Below are 20,741 nucleotides of genomic sequence, written 5' to 3' on the forward strand. Positions count from 1 at the left end.
AAAAAAAAAAAAAAAAAAAAACCATGATCCAACTATATGCTTTCTACAATAGACCCACTTTAGAGAGAAAAACATGAATAAGATGAAAGTGAAAATATGAAAAAAGATATTCCATACAAAAAGTAATCAAAATAGAGCCAGAATGGCTATGTTAATATTAGACAAAATAGACTTTAGGACAAAAAATTGTTAATAGAGACAAAGAAGGATATTTATAATGATTAAAGGGTTAACCCATCAACAAGATATAACAATTACAAAAAAAATATGTACCTAACAACACAACCCCAAAATTCAAGAAGCAAAAATTGATAGAATTGAAGGAAGAAATAAGACAATTCAACAAAAATAGTTGGGGAATTCCATGACCCCACTTTCAATAATGAACAAAACAACTAGAGAGTAGATCGGTAAAAAGAAAAACAAAACCAAAGTCAGAAGACTTGAACAATACTGTAAGCCAACTACACCTAACAGACATCAATAGAACACTCCACTTAACAACAGCAAAATACATACTCTTCTCAAATGCATGGGAAACATTCTCCAGAAGAGACCTTATGTTAGGCCATAAATCAAATCTCAATAAATTTAAAAGAACTGAAATTATATAAAGTATATTCTGTGACCACAACAAAATAACAGAATTCAAAGCAAAAACAATCTGGGAAATTTACAAATATGTGGAAATTATACAACATATTCTTAAATAACCAATAGAAAAAGAAGAAACCACAAAAGGATTCTCAATTTTGCTTAAGTAAAAATATTATAAAATAAATGGGCATGACAACATAACATGCCAAAACTTATGGAATGCAGCAAAAGCAGTGCTAAAATAAAAAATGTAAAACTATAAATGTCCATATTAATAAACAGAAAGGGCCAGGCATGGTGGCTCATGCCTGTAATCCCAGCACTTTGGGAGGCTGAAGCAGGCAGATTATGAGGTCAAGAGTTTGGGACCAGCCTGACCAACATGGTGAAACCCCATCTCTACTAAAAATACAAAAAATTAGCTGGGCATGGTGGTGTGTGCCTGTAATCCCAGCTACTCACAAGGCTGAGGCAGGAGAATCTCTTAAACACAGGAGGCAAAGGTTGCACAGTGAGCTGAGATCGTGCTACCACACCCCAGCCTGGGCAACACAGCAAGACTCCATCTCAAAAAAAAAAAAAAAAAAAAAACCAGGAAGTTTTCAAATCAATAACCTAACATTCCACCTTGAGAAACTAGGAAAAGAGAAGCAAACTAAATTCAAAAATAACAGAAGAAGAAAATACTAGAGAGTGGAAGTAAACGAAATAGAGAGTAGAAAAACAACTGAGAAAATTAATAAAAAAACAAAAATTGATTCTTTAAAAAGATCACTAAAATTGACAAACTTTCTAACTACACTGAACAAGAAAAAAATAGAGAAAAGGTTCAAATTAATAAAACAGAGAGGATGTTACCACCAACTTTACAGAAATAAACAGCGCTATATGGGAATACTATGAACAGCTGTTTGCCAAGAAATTAGATAAACTAGATGAAATTGGAAAATTCCTAGAGAAACACAAACTCTCAGACTGAAACTTACTCAGGTCAGAAAAAATTTATAACAAGACATTAAATCAGTAATCAAAAAACTTTTCACCTACAAAGAAAAACCCAGGGCCAAAGTCCTTGGTGAATTCTGCCAAACATTTAAAGAAGAATTAACACCAATCCCTTACTATTTCCTTCAAAAAACAGAATAAAGATCACTAACCAACTCACTCCATGAGGTCACTATTGCCTTTATACTCAAACCAGGAAACAAAATCACAAGGAAAAAAACCTATAAACCAACATAAACCACCCACAAATATAGATGCAATACTCCTCAACACAAAATATTAGCAAATCAGATGCAACTGCATATTTTTTAAGTATTCACCATGACTAAGCGGTGTGTATTCAAGGAATGTAAGGTTAGATTGACATACAAAAACCAATGTAATATACCATATCAATAGACCACATAATCATCTCAATACATGCATAAAATCATTTAATAAAATCCAGCAACCTTTGAAGATTTTTTAAAATGCTCAGCAAACTAGCAATTTAGGGGAACTTCATCAATCCAATAAAGGGTATCTGTGAAAAATCCAGAACATCATACTTAATTGTAGAAGATCAAAAGCTTTCCTCCTAAGATCAAAAACAAAACAAATATGTTTGCTCTTGCCACTTCTATTTAGCATTGCTCTGGAGGTTCTGGCCAGGGCAATTGGATAAGAAAAAGATAAAAAAGACATCCATATTGAAAAGAAGTAGTAAAATGATCTATATTTGCAGATGATCTTGCATAAAGAAAGTCCTAAGGAATACACATACACACACAGACACACACATTATTAGAGCTAATAAATTAATTCACCAAGGCTACAGGATACAAGATCAATATGTGAAAATCAATTCTGTAATTCTATATGCTAGTAATGAACAATCTGAAAATAAAATTAAGAAAACAATTCAATTCATAATAGCATCAAAAAGAATAAAATACTTATAAATTTAATAAAAGTATAAGACTTGTACACTAAAAACTACAAAACATAGGAGAAATTAACGTAGGCTTAAATAAGTGGAAGGACATCCCGTGTTCATGGATTGGAAGACAAAGTTCTTCAGATGACAGAACTCCCTAAATTGACCTACAGATTCAGTACAATCCTTATCATAACTCTAGCTGGCTTTTTTTGTTGTTGTTGCACAAATTGACAAGCTGCTCCTAAAATTCATGTGAAAATGAAAGGGACCTGGAACAACTAGAACAATCTTGAAAAAGAAGTACAAAGTTGGCAGACTCACATTTCCCAACTTCAAAACTTACTAGAAAGCTACAGTAACTAAGACCATGTGGTAGTGGCATAACAATAGACCTATAAATCAACAGAATAAAAGTCAGAATCCAGAAATAAACCCACACCACCATGATCACTCAATTTTTGTCCAGAGTTTCATAATAATCTAATGGTGAAAGAATACTCTCTTCAACAAATAGTGCTGGGACAACCACATAGCCTCACACAAAGGAGCAAATTTGGACCTGTACCTCATACCATATACAAAAATGAATTCCAATGGATCAAAGACACAAATGTAAGACCTAAAACTATAAAACGCTTAGAAGAAAACAAGTATAAATTTTTGTGACCTTGGATTAGGCAATAGTTTCTTAAATATGACACCAAAAGCACATGCAGTCAAATTTCAAAAGAGATAAACTGGACTTGATCACAATGAAAAACTTGTGCTTCAAAGGACACTATCAAGAAAAAATGAAAAACACTACCCTCTGAATGGAGAAAATATTTATATACCATATATGTTATAGGGTCTAGTATCCACAATATATGGAGAACTTTCACAATTCAACGATAAAAATATAACCCAATTAAAAATGGGCAAAAGCCCTCATAGACATTTTCTCTAAAGAAAACGTATAAATGGCCAATAGGCACATTACAGTTGCTCACAATCATTTATCATTAGGGAAATGCAAATCAAAACCACAACAAGATACTATCTAACACCCACTGGGGTGGATATAATAGAAAAGACAATAGTAACAAGTATTACTGAGGATGCTGAGAAACTGAAACTCTCATACTTTGCTGGTAAGGATATAAAATTGTGCAATCCATTCAGAAAATGATATGCTACAGTTCCTCAAACTGTTAAACGAAGTTTTCACATGACCCAGCAATTGTGTTCCTTATATTCCACAAAATATTTGAAAACACCTGTCCACACAAAAACTTTATACAAATGTTCACAGTAGCATTCTTCATATTAGCCACAAAGTAGAAACAACCTAAATATCCATTACCTAATGAGTATGGTTTATCCATACAATGGAATATTACACAGCAATAAGAAGGAACAAGATACCAACATGGTACAACATGGAGGAACTTGAGAACAGTATGCTAAGAGAAGGAAATCAGACATGAAAGGCCATGTTGCATGATTCTACTTATGTGAAGACCCAGAATAAGCAAATTCTTAGAGTCATAAAATAAATTAGTGGTTACCAGGGGCTGGTAACCACTAATTTGGGGAAGAGGCAGTTTAGGGGATAATTTTAAAGTTCTAGGCTGGAAGCTGTGGCTCATGCCTGTAATCCCAGCACTTTGGAATGTCTAGCTGGCAGATCACCTGAGGTCATGAGTTCAAGACCAGCCTGGACAACATGGTGAAACCCTGTCTCTACTAAAACTGAAAAAAACTAGCCAGGCATGGTGGTGCGCACCTGTAGTCCCAGCTACTCAGGAGGCTGAGACCAGAGAATCACTTGAACCCAGGAGACAGAGGTTGCAGTGAGCCGAGATCTCACCACTGCACACCAGCCTAGGCAACAGAGTGAGACTCAGACTCAAAAAAAAAAAAAAAAAAAAAAAGTACTGGAATCAGAGATTATGTTTCCATTTGTGAACATACTAAAACCCACTAAATTGTGCACTTTAAAAAGGAAAAATTTGTTATGTGAATTATATATTTCAGTTTCTTACAAGAAAAGATGACGATGGCCTACATCCCACTCCCAGGACAGCACTCAATGTCCCTCACAGGTGCCATAATCTAACGGGTGAGAATGGTCTCACTGCAAGCTTAATTTGTATTTCATTTATTATGAGTGAGAATGAGCTATAAGGCTTTTTTTTCTTGAATGATGTGCTTGGGGTTTCCCCTTTATTCAACTGGTCTGTGGATTTTTTTCTTATTCTTTTTTTTTTTTTTTTTTGCCTGAGTATAAGGCTAAGTAATCATATTCATTCATCCAATGACTATATTCCAGGGGCTTAGGGTTGCCTCATCCTGTTCTAGACAGTGGGATATGGTCATAAACATGACCCAAGGAGTCCTGGGCCTCATGAGGCATAAACGGTCGAGGGGAGACACAAATACTAAACAGGCAAATACACACCAGCCAGCAACAAGTGCTATGGAAAAAACTAGAGCAGGCAGGGAGGGCCAGGAGTGGATGGGGGCGGGAACTCTGCTGGTGATAATATGGGCTGGCTGAAGAAGGCTCCTTGGATGATGTGACTTCTCACCTGCATGAAGCAATCCCAAACCACATAGGGAAGAACTGACCCCAGAGGAAACAGACACTCCAGGCAACAGAAGAAATCTTAGCGTAAGAATCAATTGAGAGGGAGAGAGACCTGGGCAGCTGCGTCCATCTGAGAAGCCGGACACCACGACCGAGGACCAACCAGACTCCAAGGACAGCAGCCAAGACCTGCAACCATCCCCTCACTGCCCCACACCCAAGCCATTGCCAGCTCCCACCTGCTGGCATGCTACCCACTTCCTACATCTGACCATCTGTCTGTCCATCCTCCTTGGCATGATCTCATCCAAGTGGTCATCCGCTCTTCAATGTGGAGTTACAGGGCTCCCACTCCACCCCAGCTAACCATGGTCTTCCGAGTCAGGGTCCTGGGGAAAGAGGGTTCTGTCAGCCTCAGCTTCTGAAAGCACTTCCAAGGCTCCCACAGCTCTAAGAAGGAAGACAGTGCTGGTGATTTGGCCAGCAAGCCCAGCCTCACTCTGGCCCATTCCCATTGCTGTCGGCAGCTCTGCTCCCCTAGGCACAGTGGTGCAGGGTCCTGCCCAGGCTAGCTGCCATCATTGCCAAGATGGGACTGAAATGTCAGTGTCTGCACATGGCTCGGGCCAGCAGGGCATCCTGGCCCCTGGCTGGCTCTGGGGCTTCCTGTTCCCCCTTGCCTGCTGACCAATGCCAGTTCTGTGTCCCTCAGAAGGAACAAGCTGGGAAGGCCAATGGGCAGGATGGGCTGGGCCCCAGAGTGTCCCCCGATCCTCGGAGTCCAAAACAGAGGATGCTCCTGCCCCGACAACTGCCCCCACCCCTCCAACCCCGGCTGATGCCTAATCAGGCAAGGTGCTCCTGCAGGTACTTTCACATGTGTTTAATGTATATTTAAAAGCAAGATGATTCGGTGCCCTCCCTCTGGGAAACCCCCCGACGGAGACAGCACGGTGCTCACAGCAGGGTCTAGTGGCCAGGACCTACCTGTCTCCCACTGAGGGAGCTGGCAAAAGTCCTTCACCTCTCTGAACTTCAGTTTCCTCTTCTAGAAAAAAGTGGTGAGTGACACGTGCCTAAGGGACCGGTGCAGATCACTGTGGGGCACCTCCTCCAGCACGGTGCACCCTTGGCTGAGACACGGTCTCAGGGCTATGAAGAAGTGCTGCCTGGGAGCCAGCTGCCGGGATGCTGGTTTCACTACAGCTGGGGAGAGGAGGGCCGCCCGGAATCGGGGAATGGGGAGAGTACCTGTCATGGGAACTCCTGAGCAGCTACGATGGTTTCCCTGTTGGGGGACACAGAGACCACCTCCCAGGTTCCAGCTGACTCAGGACAGTGTCAATTCCGCCTGCTGTCTGTCATAAGTCACTCTAAGAAAGTGCCCCACCCCACCCAAGTAGACCCGGGCTAGAAACAGATTCCTGGGCTCCGCCCCCAGGCTGACCCAATCAGAGTCTGGGGGCGTGGCTCTGGAGTTGGAATCTTCTGCCAGCCCAAAAGGAACCCAGCACATAGCCAGACTTGAGAACCCCAAGTGTGGGGTGTGCTGAAGGGGAAGAGGGTCAGGCACCCCAGGGGGGTCCCTTCCACGCTCCATTCTTCAGCGGCTCCTTGCTTACATTTGTCCCTCGCCTATTCCCTAGGTCAGGTCAAATGTCAAAGGCACCTGAGGGTCATCGTGGCTCTGCTGTTTTCCCACCTGTCACCTGGTCAATGGCGGCTTCCCAGCTGAAAGAGGCAGAGAGGGCTGGAGGCTGGGGAGCAGTGGTCCTGGGGAACAAGGCTCAATGGACCCAGGCGCTGACCAGCAGCCCTTGAAGCCAGAGACACCTGGGTCGAGGTGGTGATGCGCCAGCAGGAGCAGCCCGAGGCCAGGCACAGGCAGAGGCTCCAGCAGGGAGCCTCACAGCTGAAGGGAATGTATGAGGAGGGGCCTGGGCCTCACTCTACGGAGCACCTCTGAGGTGGCATGGCATGGACGGCAGTACCTATCCCCTTGATGGAGGCCAGGAGGGTGCCAGAAACCCAGAAATCCAGCAGGAAGGGCTGCAGGAAGAGGCCTGCTCTGTGGGCAGGGGCCTCATGGCACTCGTCTGCAACCCCACTTCTGAGACTCAGTTTCCCTTCCTGCCGCAGTCCCAGCATGCAGCACTGATCAGCCAGCAGCAGCCACCTGGAGCCCTCATGAGAAGCACCCCGTGGGTTCCATACCAGGTCCGCAATATTCCCCCAGGATGAGGACTGCGTGCTTCCCACCTGCACTCGCTGCCTCCTGATACACCTGGTAGGGCCCCTCACCATCCTGGGATTTGCACTTCAGCTGGAGCCCCCTAGGAGGCACACAGGCTGGAGCAGGAACAGCATGGCTTCCAGAACACACCCACGCATGCCAGGAAAGGAAAAGCCACACAGATCGATTTACTGCTCCTGCTTTGCCGCTGAGCACAAGGTGTCAGTGTGTGTGATGGACACAGGCCGCTGTGAAAATTGAGATGTCAGCCCAGAGCCCACAGCCAAGCCACCTCACCTCCAGACGCAGTCAGGATGGCACAGTCCTATTAATTGTGCCAGCCCTGAGCAGGCTGTGAAACGTGCTTGTTGAGTGATAGCTGGGGAGCTCACCCTGTCTGAACTGTTGGGAATCTAGGTCGTTGCCTCCACACTCTCTGGCTCACGGGACCCCTATGCTTCTGCCTCCCCGTGCACAGCCACTTCATCTGGCCCAGCAGTGGTGTGGACCAGCCCCCTGACCCTCACAAGTACCAGTTCTCTCCTTGCTGTTGTCAGGTTCAGAGGGGACAGGTGAAGGCACTGTGCCGCAGGGAGTCTCCCCAACAAGGTGGACCGCTGGTGATGCAGGAGCAGCAGACAGGGAGGCCCTGCTGGGTGGTAGTGACACCCAGAGTACATACAGAATGGTGTCGGGCTCCCAGCTGGCCCTGGCCATGGCAAGTGTTGTCAGAGGGTGAGGACGAAGAGGGCACCTGTCACCACTGATGCTGGGATAGCCAAGGGCAGTGACGTGCCTGGGGCAGACCCCGGGAGCAGAGGGGGTTTGGGGGCATAGAGGGCTGACCCAGGCACTCCTCTGTGTGTGCACGGCACTGCCACCTACCCACACTGTGTGCATACACAGTCACACTCCACATTGTGGACACACCTTTAGTTTCAAGGGTGTCAGCAGGTGAGGCATACAGTAAGGCACCCCAGATGGAGCAGAAAGACCAGCAGACCCACCTCTCCACAGCCAGGCCTGGGGTGGTGGGTAGGGGAACCAGGCCAGGAGCCAAGGGCCTGGCCAGGCACTTGGGTTGGAAGGCAGGGAGGAAGAGGTGGGCTGCAGGGCTGTGGGACTCCGCAGCCAGTAGCCTTTACAGTAGGCAGGCCTGCCTGGGAAGGGAGGGCAGGGCATCAAGTCACAGTCAGAGGGCCACCAGGGAGGCCACTGGCATGCTGACCTTCCAGTGGGGCACGGCAGGCCAGGCACACAGCCAGAGGGAGGGAGGGTGGACAGGAGGCCTTGGTCAGCCACGAAGCAGGGCTCAGATCCTGTGTCTGCTCCCTCCTGGTGAATCCTGGGTGGTCAGTGACTCTGCTCAGCCATGGACTCCTGGGAAGGGACAAGACCTGGCTGTGAGGCAGACACAGTGCACTTTCTTTTCCAAAGGTCTGATTTCCCCTCACTGTCCCAAGATCAGGGGCTTTCAGCAGAGGCAGAGGAGCTGATGGCCCAGTGCTGATGGCCTCCACTTGTTGCACCTTTAGATCTGTGTGGTAGGGTGCCAACCCTCCTGCCAAGGGCATGGGTTTCCTTAACAGGCACATATCCTGCAGGCACTGTGGGCCTGGCCCAGAGCTCCACCCGCTGTGGGCTGCACTCTTCCTGCCGGTCCTTCCTGTCCTCTCTACCTATGGGCTCACGGCAGCACCACTAACACCGCCCCCAGGCCATCTACTCTTTCAGGGCCCGGAACTGACACCTTCACACCCAAGTCACAGCAGGTGAAACCCAGCCTCTGGGCCTCAGCTGCGAGCAGGAGGCTGGGTGGGGGCTGGGAGTCCATAAGGCTGTGCTCCCCGAGCAAGTGTCTGTGACCATAGGCAAGGCTGGAAACTGCTGCTGTAACTCAGCGGTAGAACAGGTCTCTGTTGGGTAAGCTCCAAGCAGGGGCTCCTCCTAGGGCCCCCAGAATCCATGACTAAAGGGAGGGAAGAAAGGAGACAGTCCCTTCATGGCACACAAGGAACGACACCAGTGACTCCATGGGGTCTGACATTGGGACCTCCTTGTGCAGCTGGTGGCCCCAGGGCCCACTGGAGGCCCCTCTATACCCACACTCTTGACACACTCAGCTGAGAACGCTGGGGACTTTCCTCCCAGGCAGAGGCTCCTCATTCCCAGACATCTGGAGAGGAAACTGGGAAGCGTGGGGTTTTCAGCACCTCCAGGAAGCCCTGGCCACCGCCTGGTCACTGCCAGGCAGAGTCCAGCCCCACCCAGCCCAGCTCCTCTGGCCGGTGTCTGGCTTGGCTGTAGTGGGAATGCCCAGCAGGAAGGAGAGCAGGATCCAGGAAACCTTCCAAAATCACCACACCGCACGGCCCCGCCCAGGAGCTGGTGTCCTCCAGGCCCCTCACACCACCGGGCCAAGCTGCCCAGCCCCACCCGCCTAGGCTGCCCACTCAGCAGTGCTCCTTCCTACCCTGCCCACTGTCATCTGGGCCTGGATGGCTCCGGGATGTCCTGGACAGTGGAGCAGGCTGAGGTGTAAGAGTTGATCACCATCCTGACCCAGCCCCAGGGCTGCACCCTTGTCCAAAGGCTGGGGACAGCTCCCCCACCTCCTCTTAGGCTGCAAGCTCTGGGTGCAGGCACGCTCCTCACTCCTCATCTCACAGCCCTGCCCAGAGCCTGCACTCGGAGCAGGACAGGAACATCACAGCTCTGCCACATACCCTCTGCAGCCACTGCTCTGAGGAGGTGAGGAGTGCCACTGGCACTTCATAGCAGCACAGACTGAGGCCAGAGACCCGAAGTGTCTGCCCAAGGTCACAGGACAGAGTTGGAACCAAAACCCAGACTCCCACATCAAGGGAATCCTGGAGCCAGGGCTAGGGGTGCTGGGGTGGAAGTAGGCACAGGTAATGTCTCAGGACCACCAGGTGGTAGGTGTGTGGCCGTTCCTGGGCACCGGTCACCCTTGGCTCCTCTGGGAAGACTCTGGGTTGGCTCCCGGCCCTCTCTACCCACTGGCACCCCACTCACCCAGAGGAGAACCAGTCCAAAGTGGGGGCATAGTGTGGTCTAGGCTCCTCCTATGCCCTCCTTCCTCCCCTGGTTGCCAAGCAACGCTAAAGCTGCGCTCCGTGATCAGGGAGGCCCTCTCCACCTGCCTGCTCTCTCCTGCCCTCCAGAGCTGCCTAGAGGGAGCACTGTCCAGGAGGAGGCCCCCAGGGGACCCAGAGTGAACTGACTTCAGGGAGCTCATGCTAATGATTGTCCTGGCCACACTGTGTCCCACATGCCACAGGTGGGGTGAGGACGCTGAGGGGGCCTGGAGTCAGGACAAGGCGGGCTGTGCAGGGGCAGGTGCGGCAGTGCTGCTAGAGGCCTCCCCGGAACACACAGCAACCAGCATCCAGGCAGCCAGTGGAGAGCTTGGTTCTTGATCCAGCTGCGACTGGCTCTGTCCTCCCTGGAGCATGTGCCCAGAAACAGGCAAGGGCTGAGGGGCATGTCACACAGGCAGAAGAACAGGAACAGGAGCCCCAAGGAAAGAAAGGGCTGGTGGGGTAGTAGCAGGGGCTGGGGGAAGCAACGGCCAAGGGAGGAGCGTGAGAAAGTGAGATGCAGCAGGTCAAAGACGCAGACCAGAGTGTCCTCTCCAGGGTCCCTGCCCACACCGTGATGCATGGGGTACCTTTCTTGGCTTCCCAGGGCACCCCACACTCAGTGCAACTCTGGACCTCAGCATCTTCCCCAACACAGGCTCCCACCCCCGGTTCCCTCCAGGCTGGGGCTGAGATGTGTCTGGTGGTCTGGTGTGGACCAGTGCACACCACGGCCAGGCAGCAGTGCCCCCACTGGCAACATCCACACACAGACACAGACGAATCACGAGGTGGCATGAAACCCCAGGTCTGTGTCCCCCAGCTTTCCTGCCATTCCTGGGTCACCGGCATGAGTCCATGTTGGGGCCTGGCACTAGCTGTTCCCCCTACAACCAGAAACCCCCTTCCTCCCTTCAGAGCTTTGCTCGAACCCAGCAGCTGCCCTCATCGTTCCCTCCTGGCACCTCTCCTTCCTTCTCGAGTCGTTAGGCTAATTTCTGTCTATTTTCAGGTTGTATCTACATTTCCAGAGCCTGGGCGGTGCCTGGCGTGCATGGCCTGCAGTGGGTGGGATCATGATGACACATCTCTCCCAGGCCAACTTTCCGCTCTCCAATGGTTCTGCCTGAGTCCATCTCTCAGGGGCGTGTAAGGGTGAGCCGCACCTCAGAGTCTCTCACATGGCTCCAGAGGCCACAGAGATGGGGAGGAGCTGTGAAGCCTGGGTCCACACCCTGGACCAACCACTTTTTGGTTATCAGCACCAGCAGGGCTCTTGACCCCTCCAATCCTTGCTGACACAGTGGTGGCGATTTGCATGCCCGCCCTGGACCCACTTGTGTCTAGATGCCCCTGATCAGGTGGGCAGATGAGGCCTTTCCCAGTGAGTCCCACCAACACAGTGTTTAGTGGGGAAAGAGGAACACAGGTCCTGCCTGGGAGGCAGGATTTTGGGACTGAGCCTGCCTCTGCCTCTGCCACCCCAGGGTGCCTCAGCCCGCCCCTCCTGCACACCTCTGTCCCATCTGAACTGCAGGCAGGTTCCACCAAGTGACATTCTCCTTCCTAGGAGGGTGGGGATGTTCTCAGACCCCGTCATCCCCTGTGCTCCCCCGGACCTCCCCAGGGGGTAGTGACTGCACACAGCGATGGGCAACGGAAGAGTCCAGGGTCCCATCTGTGGCACCCTCCCCGTTTGAAAGGAGGCCTGGGACTCACATTCTCCAGCACTAGCCCTGACGCCGCATTAGGCTGCCCCAACCGTTTTTACACATGCTGTATAATGTCTGGTGGCAGCCAGGGGTTCTCCCCTGGGCTTCCATGCGGGTGCATGGCTGTCCCCACTAGCCGGGGAAAGGTGTGCCCCTAGGACTGACAGACTCATGGGGCCACTGCCTACTCCTCCCACCATCCAGGCAGCCGGTGCTCTGACCAAGGCACACAGCTGCAGCCTGGAGATAGCGGACAGGGAGAGGCAGGGGAGGGCAGCTGGCTGGGCCAGGACATGAGGGCCTCCAGTGTCACCATTACGGAGGCTCACAGACCAGCTAGGCTGGAGCAGGTTTCTGGCGGGCATCTGGGGTGAACTCCTTCCCTACTCAGGATCCCAGACAAAAGCTGCCTCTACACTAGGTGGCTCAGAGCTGTGGGGAGGGGTGCCCTCATGGAGGCCTGCCTGCCCCTGAGCCCCTAGAAGCCTGCACCAGTCAACTCCCCATTGAAAGATGGTGAAACTGAGGCAAGGTTTTGTTTTTAAGTCAACTCTACAGCCTGCATCATCTGAGTAGGTAAGTATGAAGTGTCTCATCTTGAGATGAGGGATTCTGTGAGTGGGAGGCCCCCAAGGCTGGCCTGGCCTATCAGAAGGCCTGAGGTGAGGGGGCTGTGGAGGGTAAAGTCACTCCTCCTAGTGGGGTGGGTGAAGTCTGGCCTCAGTCACCACCTCCCCTGCCCTCTTTCATAGCCAATCTGGTGCCCCACCTCCCTCAGGGCCACATGCCACTCTATGCCTGATGCCAGAAGGGCAAGTGTATTTCCTGGGGGCAAAGCTGCAGGCCACACCAGGCGGCCATCCTCTTGAGAGGAAAAGAGCAGCTCAATTTGGGTGGGCTGCGGGGCACACTGGCAGGGAGCCTTGGACGGCCTGGCAGGCTTGGGGGAGCTGCTGAGCTGCAGGGCTACTGGACGGATGCCCCACAGGAATTGCCTCCATCTCCTCTTTGTGCCACCCACACCCACCATCCACCCACTCAGCAGCCTCTCCATGCCTGGTGGGCTTTCCAGGCAGCCCATGTGCTGCCACCTGATCTGGCCCCCTAGCAAGCTGGAAGAGCTCACTGGGCACATGGCCCTCCTGAGAGCCAGGCCCGGGCAGGACAGCTGGGGGCCAGAGTGGAGAGAGGGCCTCAGCAGGGGCTGATGTGCAGGCCCCAGACTCCCCAGCCAGTGACCCTCACCCTGCACTGCCTTCACTGGCCTGGGGCTGTCCCTGGTCTCTGGTTCCCACATCTCTGGCACATCCAACCTGAGCCCAGGGTTAACAATATGACTGTCAGTCAGTCTCTTCCTGGACAGACAGGCAAAGCTCCTCTGTGCACCACACCAGCACAGCACTTGGTCCTGGGGCCAGCAGCCAGCACAGGGAAGAACTTATGGACACTCACAGTTACCCCAGGAAGACGGACATCCCAGCAGGGTGAAGGTGCTGTCGGACGCAGGAGCAGTCTGGACCTGAGGTTTCATTCTGAGCCCCCCCAGGGACTGGCTGAGAGCCTACAGGCACAGCGAACAGCCTCCTGCCTGGGGGTAGCAGCAGCGTCCCCCTGGGACTTGCAGCTGGGCCCTACCCAGACTCCCTCAGGGCCATTCAGTGGCCATCCACACTTGCAGCCTTCTGCAGAAGACTAGAGCACCAGCAACCAAGGGCTGAGCAGTGCAAGGGCCAGACTCCAACTCCCCTGCCTCAGAGGGAGGCCAGCTGTGGGTCAGTTGACACTCCAGAGTCCCCATGGAGTCAGGCTAGACTTGCACTGCAACTGCACCTCTGTCCAGCCTCCTCTCCTCCCTGCATGGTCATTCCCACATAGATGTCCCTGAGGGTGCACTCGCTCTAAATCCTTCTATCAGAATCCCAAGCCCAGGCACGAAGTCACAGCCATCACAGGCAGGGATGAGATGAGCGGACACAGAACAAGTGCTCAACAACCCAGAGGAGGGGCACCTCCTCCCCTCCAGGAGGTGGAGGTGCTCCCCGCTGAGGCCATCCAGCTGAGCCCCTAGGTGGTAGTGTGCATTCAGGGGGCAAAGGGGCAGGGGAAACCACTCGCAAAGGTGGGAATGGGGATGGCCAGCTCAGGGGCTGGACAGAGGGGCAGGTCAGGGATGGAAGGAAGGCTCAGGGAGATGAAGGGAGGCACCAGAGAAAAACACCATCTGCTCTATAACATGCTTCCTAGCACACGGGAGTGACCTGGCCTCAATTTCTGCCTCCACCCCTCTCTGCAGACCCCAGAGGCTCATCAGCAAAATAAGTATAATGATCCTGATATCAAAAAAGGTGGGTTAAGTCACATGTCGGTGAAACGCCCAGCACAGCCCTTGGACAGCGTCCCAGCATCTGGATGTGAATGAATGTGTACACCCAGAGCCCCTTGCACATGCCTGCACACCACACCCAGGCCTGGGCACGGGCAGGGTGGGCTGGGGGCACTGGCCCACCGGCCTCCCCACACCTGCAGCTCCTTTCTCTCTACTCTGTAGCCTGGGCCCTGCCTGGCACTGGTGCTGCCCTGGAGACCTCTTCCTGTGTCTTCCCCTGACAGTGTCCCCAATAGCCTCCCATAAGACAGCTCTGTACTGGGCACACCCCAGGATGCATCTGGTGTCCTGCCCTGCAGGACTGAGAATGCCATGCTGCCCTGGAGTCCTACCCTAGGCGCTACAGCAAGCCAGAGAGCCACTGTGGAACCCCAGTGCCCACAGGAAGGGCCGGGCAGCTCCCCAGACTGGGACCCCACAGAGAAGCCAGGGTCCGCCCCTCTCTCAGGACCCCAGCAGGAAGACTCCTGTGCCCACGGGAGGCCTGGCCACTGGTCCGCCCCCTCCCACCTTTCCCACTGCAGGAGCCAAGGAAGGCACCTGGGCATGGACTTCTCTTGTACAACTGGGCTCTCCAGACATCAGCAGGGTGTGTAGCCCTCAACAGCCGCAGCCCACAGTGCACAGCATTCTATTTTTATCACAATCCCAAAAACTTCTGATTTCATTGTTTATTTGACCCATCATTTAAACATGCATTTCAAATTTTCTAAATATATGACTCTTTTAGAGTTATCTATTTTGTTATCACTTTCTCTCCTAATTGTGCTATAGTCGGAACACATGGCCTGAATGGCAGTCTCTTTGACATCTGTGCAGGCATCTCTGAGCCAGCGCTGGCTGCACACCAACAAGGCTGTGACCTCAGTTGTGGGCCTTCCCTCCAGGCCCTGCCCATGCAGAAGCATCCTCCCCTTCTTGGAAGTAGTTCTGGCTGCCCTAGCCTTTCCATGAAGAACAGCTGGGACCCCTGGCCACACCTGCCAATGAAGTTTATTGTCAGCCCCTCCTAAGCCCTCCTAACCCTCTCCACCACTACCACTCCCCGCAGGGCAGATGACCTGGTCCAGGTAGCTGCAGGTTACCTCAGAACAGGTGCAACTCACTCCAGCTTGGTCAGGGTGAGCCCAGCTCCCAGAAACACCCAGGCCAGAGAAGGGAGAGGCATGGGGCATGGAAGGCCCTGTCTCCATAGCAGAACCAAGCAGGAAGGGCCCGGCCTGCAGCAGACAGTGTGGGCAGGACGTGGGCTCTCCCAAGTGCCACCGATGCTCACCTGGCTTGGCCTGGCCTGTGGGGGACTCCACTCCTCATCCAGCTACCCACTGCTAACAGCAATAATAAAATGAATAATTGATGAAGCCCCCTCCCTGCTCTGAGTAATTAACTCATGCAAGTATCAGGGCACCCCCAGAACTCCCCGAGCTCCATCCTTGTCCAAGCCCCATCCTCACAACTGGTCCATTCACCCCACCTCTGGCCCGGCCTTCCTTCCCCAGCTCTGAGGGCAGAGGCCTGGGTCCTAGCAACTGGAGTCAACCCTCCTCTCCTCAGCCAGCAAAGCCGGGGCTGCCCAGCTCTCACCCAGAGCCTGTTTCTGCATATTACCTCCATCCAGACCACGGCCCTGGGAAGAGAAGCAGGGCCCAGAGGGCATGCTCAAAGCACCAGCCAGAATGAGGTGGGCACAGAACTAGCCTGCAGAGAAGTCCGGGCAGGAGAAATCTGGGCCTTGGAGTCTGCATCTGTACAGGGACAAAATCCTTACCCTGGTAAGTACCTGGTGCTGTGGCTGGGCATGTCCCCCTGGGCTCCAAGGAGGAGGCCTGCCCCAGTGCCCCAGCTTTGGCTGGGGTCCAGGCCACATCCAGATGCACTCAAGGCTGCCTGATATTCGCATTCATCGGATCTGAGTACTAGAGACCTGGAGAGGCCCATAGGCAGAGACAGTGGGGAAGGGTCTACCAGATTTGAGCAACCTTGGTGGGGGGTGGGGAAACAAGCCCTGCTGATAAACCTTCAGAATACGCCCCCTCTCCTCTACCAGCTCCCAACAGCCTCCTCCACAGAAGCTACTCTTTGTTAACAGTGTTGCCATGGCAACCGGATCCAGAGAGAACTCTCTCTTCAAGGTAGAGTCTGAGGGTGACACTTGGAGAAACAGAAGTAGTGGTGACAACAAACAGGGTGCTGGCCTCCCAGCCCTGCCCCCAGGATTCCTTCCTGGTCCGGGACCTCAGACAGCATCCCCCCAGACACCATCTCTCCAGACTGTCCCAGAGCTCTCAGGTCTGCTCCCCTCTCCTGACCTCTCCCTGGTGTGGGGGCAGCAACGTGGCCCAGGCCAGGCACCTCTGCCCACCACACACAGCAGCTCAGGCACTTCCATGCACCTTCCTGAGGATGTTCGCTGAGTCCGCCAGCACAGCCACTGTCTCATGGCTGGGCTCCAACAGGCCTGGTACAGACTGGTCCAGGGGATCACAGACAAGTACACCCAGGGCAGCTGCTGCACAGCAGCCCCAGGCCCCCAGCACAGCCGGAAGGTTCAGGAAGGCACCCGAGGATGGCTGGGAGCCGCCTGAGGGGAGGGAGTCCCAGCAGAGCCCATGCCCTGAGTGGGAGAAGAGACTGCAGGGGAAGGAGGCCATTACACTGTCCCGGCCACTACACTGGGGTGGCAGCCCAGCCCACAGAGGTTGCAATGAGCAGGGAGACGCAGAAGGGGCAGAAGAGAGGTCTGGAATGGGGTGCCCCAGACTGTCTGACAACTCCAGGCAAAGGGAACCTGGCAGAGGGGACAAGGGAGAGCTGGCTGCCCACTTGCTCAGATGGGGAGCCTGGGGCAGGCAAGGTTCAGGGTCATGATGATGTGCATCGTCACCTGGGAGGCGTCTGGCAGGCTCACAGGCTGACAAAGTCCAGAGGACAGGTCGGGGCCGATGGGAGCTAGAACTGGATCAGCACGGAGGAGGGAACAGACGCTGTGGTGGGGAAGAGGGTTTGAGCCCAGGTCCTGAGGAACAGGGACTCTGAGTGTCCCAGGACATGAGGAGGAGAACCAGGGGCTGACCAAGCCCAGGAGATGGGTGTCTGGCAGCAGGGCAGTCGACGTCCATGGCCTCTCAAAAAGATATCTCTGGACTGCAGGAGGTGTGTGCAGATTGGCGTGGGTGGGAGTGAGTGGGAAGTGAGAATACGGAGTGAGCAGAGAACACGTACATCTTCAAAGTCAGCCCGCACAGGCGACCAGGATGGGGACAGCTGAGCAAGTTTTGTTGCTGTTTTTTAAAAAGGAGAAGCACCTGCCAACCAGGCAGTGACATCTTTGCATCCCACGTGTGAAGTGCCCACCCTGGGCTGTTCTGACTGGAGTCCCAGCCCAGGCGTCTCCTCTTCGAGCTGGTGCTGGCCTCTGCTCCCTGAATTCACAAAGAACCCCACAGCCCACTCACAAGAGACAGGCAGGCCTCGGAGCCCCTGCTGGCTGCCCTGGGCAGCACATGCCCACAGCCTGGCCCCTAGCCCCAGCCTGGGCAGAGCCCAGGGCAAGGCAGGCAACCACAGGTGGGGAGAGGCTTCCCAGGGCAGGATCACTGAGTGTCATTCCGAATCATGCCCAAAGGCACCCATGGGCTTCCTGGGAGGTGCTGCAGCAGAGCTGGGGCTACCTGACTGCTCTCTCCCTGCCTGGCTTCCCTCTCCACAGTCCACCGGGCATAGATGGCCACAGCAGCAGTCACACCCACCCTCCCTCACAGCACAGGCCCTGCTTGGGCCCTTGCACCTACCCACTCCCAGCCGGACACCCCTCATAGCCCCTGTCAGTGCCTGGGGCAGCCTCTGCCAGCCTGTCCCAGGCAGTAAGCCCTGAGGCCTGAGCCCCTCTTGCACTCTGAGCAGGCCAGGACCCCGAGGGGCTTTTGGGCTTCCCTTCACACAGTGCCCACCAAGCCACTGCTGGGCCACACCGGCTGACCTTCCCAAACCCTTTTCCGGGGCTGCTAGCTGGGGAATTCCTGCTGTCCCAGCACACAGGGACATTCTGCATGGGCTCCTGGCAGCTCGCCACTCTGGGCCAATCCAGAGCCCACTCTCACACACCCACAGCCCCAGGCTCTGTGCCCAGAAAAGTGGGCAGTGAGCCCTCTCTGAATCTCCACAGGTCAGGCTGACAGCCATAGGGGAGGAACTCTGACACCCCCAGCAGGTGAGCCCTCCTCTACGGCTGTCAGCCCACCAGTGCCACTTCAGTCCCCTCCCTCCGCACATCACACCCTTGCTAAGTAAACACTCATCCTCCCCAGCAGGGAGTGGGCAGGGGAGGGCAGAGGAGCTGGGAGGCGGGCTGGAGTGGGTGGGAGTTACAGGAGGCAGATTGGAAGCTCCAAGAGAAAAACAGCCAGAGCGCTGGGCCAAAGCAGATGGCCTCAGGAGGAAAAAGGGGAAAGGGAAGGAGGGGCCACCAAGGGGCAGCAGAGAGGGGGAAGATGCCTTAAGTCTCCCTCCCCATCTGCCATGCCCCCAGAGCCCACCCCCAACCCAGGGCCCCTCCTCTGGGGTGGGCCACGCAGAGAAGAGCATCCCTCCACCAGCCCCTCTCCCGAGGACAGTTGGTGGGGACCAAATCTTCTGCCCCCATCCCTGCCTTGGCACAGCACCTTCACTTGACCTATTTGACAAATATGGCTTCTGTGAAACCCACGGTTCTGTGGCTAAAAACCAAAGGCCAACCAAAGCTGTCCCATCTTGCCCCTGGCGTCATTCTACAGGTGGGGACCGGTGTGCTCAGGGGCTCCCAACCACACTGTGTCCCAGTGTCCACTCACTCACCACCCCAGGGGCCCTTCCCACCGCCGGGGGCCACTAGTGTGCGTGGCTCTCCCTACCCCGGCCACTTCCAAGCACAAATGCCATTTCTCCCTCCTCCTCCTCCTCCCCTGACTGCAGTTGCTAAGTTACACCAAAAAACCCCTCTGCTCTGTGTGAACTGTTCCATTTCTACAATTTGCCAGGTGGAAGGGAGCCATCCGGCTGGCAGCTCGAAGATGCCTCCCAGAGAAAAACAAACTCGCTGGCTGGCCTTCAGGCCAAGGCACACCTGGGAAACCTGCTTGGCTCGCAAACCCAGGGGCCTGTGCAGGAGGACAGGGCTTTTCCGCTTCATCAGAGAGCCTGGGGATCCAAGCAGCTTACACCCTTCTCAGAAGCAGGACCTGTGGGCCTGCTGTACTCCCACCTCAGCTGGGCCACTACCACCCACAGCCCTAAGGACACACACTGGCTGGAGGGGCAGAGAACCCACCCACATGTTCCTGGCAACCCAGCTGAGGTCCTTCATGTGACCCCACTCTGAATCTTCCCTTCCTGGGCTGGGGTCCTGAGGTTCCAAAGCAAAGTGCCACTGGACATCAGGGTGGAAATGCCCTCGGAAGTCATCAAAACCATGTCAGTCTACAGATGGGGAAATTGAGTCTCAGAGGCCTGCAGCCTGCCTGTGGTTCACTAATCAAGACCTGTGGCCTCTAGGCTGGAAGCCCCCCAGAGCCCCTTAGACTCCAGGGCCCTGAGATGGACAGGCAAGACTGCATCCGCATGGCAGCAGAGAGCCCTGGGGAGCAGAGGGAACCAAGGCCTCTGGGAGGCTCATCTGCACCCAGCCTGACTCCTGTGTTTCAGGCTCCTGGGACCGATGACCATCGGTGTCCTTCCCGCCCAGGACAGTGGGAGAAGAGTGGTAGTAGTGGGGAGAGTGAACCAGAGGGGAGCTCACTGCTCTGAGCAGAGAGGGAGGGAGCCCCGGCCACCATCAGGTCTCTGCCCCCAGATGGCTCCCAAGAGGCAGGCAGCGGCCTCTCTAAATATCCACCAGGTCCAGCACCCAGAGGCAGCCAGAAATGCAGGGCACAGGGACATGCCAGCGCGTCCCTCCCCACACAGCAGGGGACTCCCGCCCCCACCTCTCACTCATCGACCCTCAGACCAGAACCAGCTGCACCTGCCCCTGTCCCTGCGGCCCGCAAGGCCCAGGTCAAAGAGAGTGTGGTCCTTCAAATGACCCTTGCCCAGCAGGGAGAGGGAGTCACCTGCCACAGCCCTGGCCCTCTCCCCCAAATGCAGAGCTCAAGCCCCAATTCCTCGCCAAACAGCAAGGGCGTGAGATGCCACGGCGGGGCCCAGAATGCCGAAGAGCAAATGGAAACTTCCAACTGCGCAGCC

The 20,741-nt window shown here is 53.8% G+C and overlaps 2 protein-coding genes across 2 annotated transcripts in view; both read right to left on the reverse strand.

Annotated features, from left to right (window-relative positions):
- The window catches only part of RASGEF1A (RasGEF domain family member 1A), a 71,571-nt gene that overhangs the window by 50,206 nt on the left and 624 nt on the right, over positions 1 to 20,741 (reverse strand). The gene's annotated exons all lie outside the window — the stretch shown is intronic.
- On the reverse strand, positions 9,035 to 19,913 carry LOC116542354. Its single transcript, XM_032267239.1, has 2 exons — positions 12,868 to 19,913; positions 9,035 to 9,045 (listed from the first exon to the last, which is right to left on the reverse strand). The coding sequence occupies exon 1, from the start codon at positions 19,104 to 19,106 to the stop codon at positions 18,126 to 18,128; it is 981 nt and encodes a 326-aa protein (XP_032123130.1). The 5' UTR covers positions 19,107 to 19,913; the 3' UTR covers positions 9,035 to 9,045; positions 12,868 to 18,125.

The sequence above is a fragment of the Sapajus apella genome, unplaced genomic scaffold (genome assembly GCF_009761245.1).
Source record: "Sapajus apella isolate SASKATOON/1434 unplaced genomic scaffold, GSC_monkey_1.0 scaffold167, whole genome shotgun sequence".
Lineage (NCBI taxonomy): Eukaryota > Metazoa > Chordata > Mammalia > Primates > Cebidae > Sapajus > Sapajus apella.

Excerpts from the sequence above, each read along its gene's own strand:
- LOC116542354 (XM_032267239.1), bottom strand. The coding sequence starts at position 19,106 with ATGCTCTTCTCTGCGTGGCCCACCCCAGAGGAGGGGCCCTGGGTTGGG.